Source organism: Atta cephalotes (genome assembly GCF_000143395.1).
Source record: "Atta cephalotes unplaced genomic scaffold scaffold00015, whole genome shotgun sequence".
Lineage (NCBI taxonomy): Eukaryota > Metazoa > Arthropoda > Insecta > Hymenoptera > Formicidae > Atta > Atta cephalotes.
In genome coordinates this window covers 4,713,606-4,722,904 of record NW_012130079.1, presented here as the reverse complement: position 1 = coordinate 4,722,904, position 9,299 = coordinate 4,713,606, and the positions used below count along the sequence as shown (strand labels likewise).

Here is a 9,299-nt window from a genome sequence, read left to right as displayed (position 1 = left end):
TCTCACACACACACACACACACACACACACACACACACACACACACACACACACACACACACACATCTCGTATTGACAATAATTTTAACGTAACATTAATAAATATGAAGAATTATTTTAAAGATTCATCTGCCAAGTTGAGGATACAAAATTGTGAATTGATGAAAAATTTACCTCATTCTCTTCTTTCTCTATTCTCGATGCTTCTTCGCGCGCTCTTGATGTCACCGTGTCTTGGAAAATGGAAAAGGTATTCTGTGTGAAGAAAGACTGATATTTATCCTCGTCAAAACATGGATAAATTCTTCGGAAATTGCCCATGTGATCGTCCTCCCACTGAAATTGCCTCTGCATGTAATTGTTCTCGTTTCTATCGGATTTCATCGAAGCCGAGTCATTAATTGACTGCGCATTATAACGTTTCGATTTATTATCAGACTTTTATTGCAATATATTTTCTGTTATATTATATAGAAAACTCGAATTTTTAAAATTCTATGAATTATATTTTATAAAATGAAAAACTCTCAATAAATATTTTAACATACTAATTAAAAATTCGGATTTAATTTTTATATCACGTATGGATTGTAAAAAATGTTTATAATTGGATGCCATTTTTACTAATAAGTTTAATAAAGTTTTGCAATTAATTGGAATTAATTACGAGATTAGTGCAATGAGAAGATCAATTATCTAAATTATATTATGTTCTTTCACTTGCCTGAGATCTTTTCCGTTTAAACCTTGAAGAAGTCGCTCTCTAATTCGCTTCCTGTCTTCCTCTATTATTTTCTTTTTATCGTATTGTAAATTTAATATATCGAAGGTATCCATCAGCAATCCTTCCTTTACGTCTCTATCTATCTGTGCATCTGTGTGAAAGCTTGGCGAGTGATTTACCTGATAGATTTACTAATTGTATAGAGAATATATTTAATAATATTTAAACACAATTAATTAAATAAATATAAATAAGGACTCTCAATATTAAACAATAAAAATAAAGATTCATTTTAAATAATAAAGGTTTGTTTCGAAATAAAATGAAGATAACTATGACTCTCATTAGCCTCTGAATCTTTATTATTTTTATTGTTTAATAATATTTTTTTTAGATGTCTTAATCTCTCTGTAAAAAGCTTACTTCAAGAAGGTAAGGCTTGAGCTTCCAGTCGAGCAAAATGTCGAATCCCAATAGCTCAAAACACGCGCAAATCATATTGTGCATCGAGAAGCATGCATGGTAATTATGTTTCAATACAGGATATGCGACGATTATAGTTTTAATTATAATTTCGTCGATTTTACTCCATAATTCATCTACATCGACATTTTTCGTTTTAAACCACTTATTCAATGTCGATATTTTTCTGTAAGGAATAATTTGCTGTATGATTGGTATTTTATCGCCAATTCTACAGCCAATATATACGAACCTTTTGCTACCAATTTCATCATCAATAATATACATTTGGCTATGCTTGTTAACAGAATAATTTGTCAAATGCATAAACATATTAGAAATATTGTATCCGATCGGTTCCTTGTATTTGCTGGTTGCAAATCTAAAAATGTGATGTGTTTTGCACTTTCCAATAAATCAAAAAAATATATACATATATATGTATATTTGTAAATTTGAAAAGTAAAAAAGTAATTATTATATATATTATTATATATAAAAGTAAAAAAGTAATTATTTATATAAAAAAGTAATCATTTATATTAAAAAAATATTTTAAGAGAATTATATTTCATGCCATCAAGATTTATTTTCTTAAGTATTCTTTTTACATTTATGTCTTACCTCACGAGTCCTTCGTTATACACATAAATTCTGAGAGGATCACATGACGTGATTAGTGTGTAAATACGTAGATCAAATTTGTATCCGTCTATTAAGAAGGGCTAAGGATATAATAAGAAAAAAGGCATTATACTTATTTTGTGCTGTAACTATGAAATTTTTTGTTACAATTGCATATATTAGTTGGAAAGAAATCTGAACAAATTTTAGAGCTTAAGAGAGAATATAAAGAAAAGAGAAATGTGTAAAAAATTGTATCTTATTTATAAAAAAGAAAAAGTTAATCGGTAAACTTCCAATGATTTTTTTCTTGCGGGAAAAATTAATAGTTCCTACCCTTGCGATGTATACTTGACAGATCAAACGTTCGCGATCGCTTGATTTGATGTCCTTTAAATGTTTTATTAAATAAATGCCACGACCTTGGCAGCTGGCATCCGGTTTGATGATGAAGGTTTTTGATCTCCGCGCCTTGGCGTAAGCCATTGCGTCACCGTGACTGGAAGTCGAAATCCAGAGCTTTTGATCTGCTTATACGCACTTTGACTTTGGGAAATATTGATTATTCTTTATCACCGTAATGGCAAACCTTTGGAATTTACGACTGGGAACCCGAGAGCGATTGTTCAGTGAAGCAAAACAGAATGACTCATGCATACGAGAACCTCGCGCTTGTAAAATAGATAAGAGGACTTTCAATCGATAGACCGCATTTTTTATTTTGACACATGAAACGATTCGTAGAATTGTCATACGATATTTAATCTCATCTATGATTATTATTATTATTATTTAAAAATGTGTGTGTGTGTGTGTGTGTGTGTGTGTGTGTGTGTGTGTGTATGTGATTTATACTAAGTATAAAATTTCAATTAGACTCAAAGTGAAATATGTGTATAAAATTATTAAGCAAATTTTATTCGCGAAGGAATATTTTATAGAAAATAATGTTTTATATACTTAATGTATTGAGATAAAAATTGTATAATTTGTGTTTTATATTATTATATTATTATTTAAGTTATTCAAGTTTGATGCATTGAATTTAAACGTGAAACAGAAAATAAATTTTTGCTGATTGAGATTATTAACAATAAAATAGTATTCTAATAATAAAATTTTATTAGAACTATATTATTTGCTAAATGAACAGTTTAAATCAAAATGTGTGTATCTTACTCCGCGGGAAAGCACCAAGTTTTTGGGAAAAAATTATAGTCCTTCGGAAATAGCTTCTGCATGCGATTGAGATTACGAGCGAGTAGATCCTTTCTACATATCTCTGTCATCCCAGGGAAATGATTGATTCTCTGGAACCTCTTCATGTCTTTGATGCGCTCTACATTGATGTTTTGATCGGTCCAATAGAGATCCCAACTGCTGTCTTCTGTAACTTCCTTCATTCCGAATCGCACGGCCATACGTCTAACCACGTCGTACTTGCAATTCACCATGCAGATTGTTAAAAATCTGTTTCGTTTAAATTGCAAAGTCAATTTCGGCTCTTAAACGAAATGTATAGTAATTGTATATTCTTTGCAGTACCTCCGCTTTTTTTTAATCCTGGTCGTCTTTGACGTTTCTTCCACATCCTCTTTGTGTCGCTTTGAATCACTTCCTTTGCATAATGCGTCTATTCGGAAAATTTTATTAATGAATATAAAAAATTAATGATTATAAAAAATTACTAGGACATAAAAGCGTGGAAAATTTAAAGTGTTTTTAAAGAATAAAAGAGAATATTTTTATAAAGTTATACGGAAAGAACGAATTTGTTGAAGTATTTAAAAATTAAATTAGACATAAATTTAAAAATAATTTTGTTAGTCCATCAATCAAAATAATTACATAGAATTTAAGTAAGAGTGTTTAAAAAAATGAGTGAAACAGTATTTCAAAAAATTTTTACATTCTAGTAACCAGCTCGTTCGAGAATTCTACATAATTATTTTGTAATTCAATAAAATTATGTGTCCACATTAAGCTAAATTTTTGAATATTTCAGCAAAATCATCCTTTCTGTTTAAGATTAAATTAAAGAAATGAGTTTTCCAATGATCAGATCACTGAAGCAGCTAAAGTTTTTACAGATCTTCTTATTCTGTTTTTCTCTTTGTACATTCTTCGTTATGCTTATCTCGCATGAATTTGTTATTAAATGTGATTTTGAATTGCCTTCTCAATTTGTCGGATTTACGAATACCTGTGTTATTGCCTTTATTTGTGGTGATCTTCCAGTGATGCCACTCGAAATCATGCTTGGCGACACTTATTCTGTTGTTTGCAAGCGATAAGTCCGAGGAATTGTTGAGATTGATATATTTCTGTGTACAATTTTGAAATGACTTGCAGGGTCGTTTCTTTGCGGACTTGATGCTTTGACTGTTTGTTACGCTCTCGTTTCTGGAATTACTGTTTTTAGAATCGTGCAATATCACCGGATAATCGCTGTATTCGATGATCATGACCGCTGCTGCTTTTCATTATTCGATTATTTCAATCACGCTGTCAGTCAATACGCGTCAAACTCAATCTGAACTTAATCCCTCTCATATTTGCATTTGCCGCGTAGACGTGATAATCGTGTTAAGCGATACGGATCAAATAAAAAAGTCGATTATATATCTTGAAGCAAGATGAAAATCATGGTGAAAAAAATGACAAAAGTGAGCAAATTTGCTAAATTTTTATTTCATTTAGTAATATTTACTAGATATTTATTTCATTTAGTGAATTTGCTCACTTTTGTAATTTTTATTTTGTTTCAAGATACACAATCGAGCTCCAGATTAACAAATTTAATCATAAATAAATTCTTTTTGATATAATTTTTTAGAAACTAGTCACTGTCATTTTCAAAATTTCTAGCTTTAGCTTTATGTAATTAATGTTTAAAGAAAACGTTCATAAAAAAACCCACAGCAGCAATGCTTGAATTTATATTTAAATATTTTAAATTTTATTAAGACGGTTCTTATTCATCATAAATCATTATTATAAGATATGATTACTGCTAAATATTACAAATACAACGGCACGTTTCTCTATAAAGAGTATGTAACATTTTTTAGGACGAAATTGATTCAAATTTGTCAAAACGTATCAAATTTATATAAAATATATTTTTTATATTAATGAACGTACCTACCGATTTTCTTGTTTAATTTTGATGACGAACGTTAAAACGTCAAATGCTGTTGCGAAAGAAAAGTTGTATGGCCGATATAGATCGTATTGCGACTGAAGAGACACGCGTCACCGACGTCTACCTTTACGCGACTACTGCGGCATAGTCGACATGTAAGGTATCTTAGTAGTTAGTTTGGTGCTTTAATTACAGCCTGACGACCATATTTAGAAATTGTATGTACAGTTACGGAAGTGATCTGCACGACACGAAACTTTAAATAGGTTGGTGCGCCCCGCACAGATTGAACTCTCGCGCGCTTACATTCACTTTCTTGACGTTTAATTATGTTTCTCGACTTTTTGCCATTGTTATGCGAAACAAATAGGTCTAAAGTAAGAATTACGAATATCGATCAAGTGTCAAATAGGCGGATCGGGAAAAATGAAAGTTCTTAATGGTAACACCCTCTCGCTGGAGAAACAATTTAGATTTAATTTAAATTTGAAATAAAAAGGAGATAAATAAAAAAATGAGAATAACATTTTTAACGACACAATTCTTCGGGCGATATAAAAAGAAAGAGTCGAGCAAGGTTAAACGCCCTACAACGGTGCAGTAAAAATGTATGAAGGATAAAAAGTTTATTCTGTCCCTGAAGTTACAGTTTGGAGTTTAATTCAGGTACTTTTAAGTTTTTTATCATCTCCACGACATCCATGGCGCACCCCCAGCACAGCGTCACGCCACTTCCGCCGTGGCCGTAATTGTGTATCATCTAAAATAAAGCATGAAACTAGCTTAGTTATAAGAAACGATCATAAAGTTTAGGCGCTCGAATGATGGTGTATTAAAGTTCAACTCAATATTACTCTTGGCATATAGTTAACAGTATATTATCTTATGGCAATTTACCTTGAACTCTTTTCCCATGGACAAGTTGAGGCTCTCGCACTCCAGACGAACTCGCGGTCGCCCTGGTCGAAGGCCCACCCACGCGCGTATTATTTCACTCCCCTTCGACAGAAAGAATACAAGCGTAAATTATTTTGAAAAATGACTAGTCTTTTATTAATCCTCCACCAAGTTAAACTTTGAAAGTACTGATATTCTGATCGTAAATATTTCTCATAGATGAATTTAAATATATGTAACTTCAGATAACATTTATGTTGCATAATATCTAAAAGATATCTTTAAACATCTTTTAGATATAAGATATCTAAAAGACGTTTTTTAAACATCTTATGCAACATGCATGTTACCTAGTAAAAAATAAGTAAAACACAATCCAATTTCTATAATAGTAAAAACTCATTATTGAAGCTTTTAGTATAAAAAAACTCTTTCAGGTTTTCATACAATATGCTTTTATTAATCCTCCGTTAATCAAGTTGAATTTTGAAGACAGATATTTTGATTGTGAATTTTGATGAATTTAAATCTGTAAAAAACGAGTAAGATACAATCCGATTTCTACAATAGTAAAATCTCATTATTAAAACTTTCAGCATACATTTGTCAGATTTTTATAGTTCAACAACAACAATACGAAAATGTGCACCAAAGTTTAAAGATCCAGATTGTTAACAGATAATGCAAAATTCCACATGGCTAACAGAGGACTTAAATTTATGAGTATCTTAAGGACCTTTAGAGACGGCATTATACGACAACATCCATCATAAATGTGTTTCGAATCCTTCTCTCGTACGGAACGATCGAAATCACCTTCTTGATGAGTACCACCTATTACGACGCTGTGGATACTATGGACAAATATTATAGAGGTCGTGGAATAAACGTCACTGTCAATAAATATGCATTATTAATATTACATACTTAGGAATAATGTAATTGCATGAGGCATCATCGTTCGCCAAAAAACAATGCATTGCCCAAGGTGCTTTTACCTTAAATAAACATCTCTAAATCAGTTAATTTTAAATTCATCAGCAAGGTAATACTTTAAAGAAGATATATCAGACACATATTGACAAAGAAAGGAGAGACAGCGTACGACTTTCATTTTTTATGAAAAAGATTAACTTAAATGATAACTTTTTAAAATATTTTTACATTCACACACATGGAATATATAAATGAATCACTACTATTGTAACTTTAATGATAACTTGAATATACTTAAAAATACGGAGATGCAATGTAGCTTGGAGGATCAATTACCCTGTACACCTGACCTCTAATAGGCGTCATCGTTTCATCTGCGACGAGTTCTCGTGCACCGAGCCCGCTGCAGTTTATTATTAAATCATACCCTTCTTCTGCTAATTGGTGCAACATTTTAATGTTCCTTCTTTCTATTTCTCCGCCCAAAGAAACAAACTTTTCCATGAGCCACGGTAGGAGTAGAACCGGTTCAGCAGTATAAGTTATATATTGTATACCTTGTCTAAAATTATTAACTTCAAATCTTGACAAATATTCGAAAGAGACAGTAATAATAAGCGGTAATTAAAATGAAAATAAAGCGATTCGTTCAGATTTTGTATATGTAATAATCTTTAATTTATTTTATTAATCTTTAATTTAATTATTTAATTTTATAATAATTTAATTTTAAGATATAACGCGGAAAATGTACTTGTAACTGATTCAATTCAAATAAAGAGCATACAGCCATGTCGCAAGATATTATTAGCAAATGTCATTTATTTAAAATTATGAAATTATAAAAATATATAAATCTAAGAAATAGATTTATATATTTATATATTTTATTTATATATTTTTGTAACTTCATAATTTTTAATAAATGACATTTGCTAATAATATCTTGCGATATGGCTGTATGCTCTTTATTTGAATTGAATCAGTTATAAGTATATTTTTCGTGTTATATCTTAAAATTAAATAATTAGATTAAAATAAATTAAAGACTATTACATATATAAAATTTGAATGAATATCTTGCAACGTATGAATTGTTATGATTTGAATTGTTTATATATTTAAGCCACCTTATAAAGGTTTAATTTACTTGTAATTGCACTTGTGTTCTTCACTTAAGCGTTGTAATCTTTCGTTACTTAGTTTTTGGAAGCCATAGACAAATTTTACCCATATTGGCTCAACGTAATCCTCATAATCACTAGTAACATAAGTTACAGGCAGTAGAGAAACACCCGTTTTCGATGATAATCCGGCTTTCCAAAATTGCTCGAACCACTGATGTGTGTTACCAGCCCAACGACTAACAAAATATCATACAATTAATTATTATAATTAATGCCTAAATTCTAAGCAGAATTGTAAGGCTCGTAACATATTCCTATAAGATTTGTAAGAATTTTTAAGTGCTTTATATATCTTTATACAACATTTACACAAACAATTTTTTTTTACGGACACATTTATACTAATCATAAAACTAATCATAAAATTTCTAGAAATCGCAGATATTTATGAATAATTGTACGTCTTATATATGTATAAAATTAGAATATTAGTCATAAGTTCTTACAAATTTTATGAGTCTTATGATTCTGCTTAGAATTGACCTATAAGTATAATTATTATAATTAAGTATCGTAATTTATTATTTATCAGAAATATAGATGGTTCAGGATCTATAGGCCTGTATTCTGTACCTATATTTGCGATAAATTAAAATGTAAAAGCATTCAACATGAAAAATCAATGTCTATATTTTTCTTCAAGCTATATTTTTCTTCAAGAAAAATCTGTGAAGTTCATAAAGTGTGATTCATTATCTGCAGATATAATCGTACTTCGAGCGTACTTACATTATGTCCTCAGCAGGTGTATCACCGAGGAGAAAAGGAGTCCATAAACCAGCGCTTCCATCGCCAGTGGTATCAGGTGAGAATGCATCAGCGAAGATCTTCACATCATAACTTGGAAAAACGCTTTTCACAGCAAACGCACTTGATACTCCTATTACACCGGCGCCTACAACGGCCACACGCATTTTCTTCGCAAGTTTCAACGGATATCGCTTCTCCACTGAGATTAATATAGATATAAATTCGGTGCAACGGATTGCAACGTGTTGCAATACAGATATATTTATTTATGATAACGAAGATTAACTGCTTACGCAAATCAAAACGTCATCGTATTTATACAAGGTGTCTGATAAAAATTCTCGCATAGCGACAGAATAGACTACAAACTGAGTTGAAAAGTCCATTACCATTTTACAATTTTCATAATAGTTAACAAGATATTAATCATTAAAAATTGCTGAATATTGGTTTTCAATAATTTTTTACTTAAATACTATCAACTTTACAGAAAAATAGCAAAAGACAAAAATTGTTTATTTTCTTCTCATAAAGTTCTGAGAATTTTTTCAGAATTTTTTTAATACCGTATTTT

At 30.4% G+C, this 9,299-nt stretch overlaps 2 protein-coding genes across 2 annotated transcripts in view; both read right to left on the bottom strand.

The window, feature by feature from the left end:
* Positions 1–4,275, bottom strand: part of LOC105618164 (tubulin polyglutamylase TTLL13-like) — a 7,433-nt gene extending 3,158 nt beyond the window's left edge. Inside the window, exons 1-9 of the mRNA XM_012199705.1 lie at positions 4,014–4,275; positions 3,356–3,443; positions 2,990–3,280; positions 2,147–2,309; positions 1,811–1,911; positions 1,440–1,568; positions 1,148–1,373; positions 725–903; positions 175–370 (exon numbers count right to left, since the gene is read on the bottom strand). Coding sequence (XP_012055095.1) covers positions 175–370; positions 725–903; positions 1,148–1,373; positions 1,440–1,568; positions 1,811–1,911; positions 2,147–2,309; positions 2,990–3,280; positions 3,356–3,443; positions 4,014–4,275 — 1,635 coding nt within the window. The remainder of the gene's footprint in view (positions 1–174; positions 371–724; positions 904–1,147; positions 1,374–1,439; positions 1,569–1,810; positions 1,912–2,146; positions 2,310–2,989; positions 3,281–3,355; positions 3,444–4,013) is intronic.
* Positions 4,276–5,566: 1,291 nt separating this feature from the next.
* Positions 5,567–8,889, bottom strand: LOC105618099 (D-aspartate oxidase). Its single transcript, XM_012199639.1, has 7 exons — positions 8,705–8,889; positions 7,939–8,151; positions 7,125–7,350; positions 6,780–6,850; positions 6,589–6,706; positions 5,853–5,954; positions 5,567–5,715 (listed from the first exon to the last, which is right to left on the bottom strand). The coding sequence occupies exons 1-7, from the start codon at positions 8,887–8,889 to the stop codon at positions 5,599–5,601; spliced, it is 1,032 nt and encodes a 343-aa protein (XP_012055029.1). The 3' UTR covers positions 5,567–5,598.
* Between the last annotated feature and the right edge of the window lie 410 nt (positions 8,890–9,299).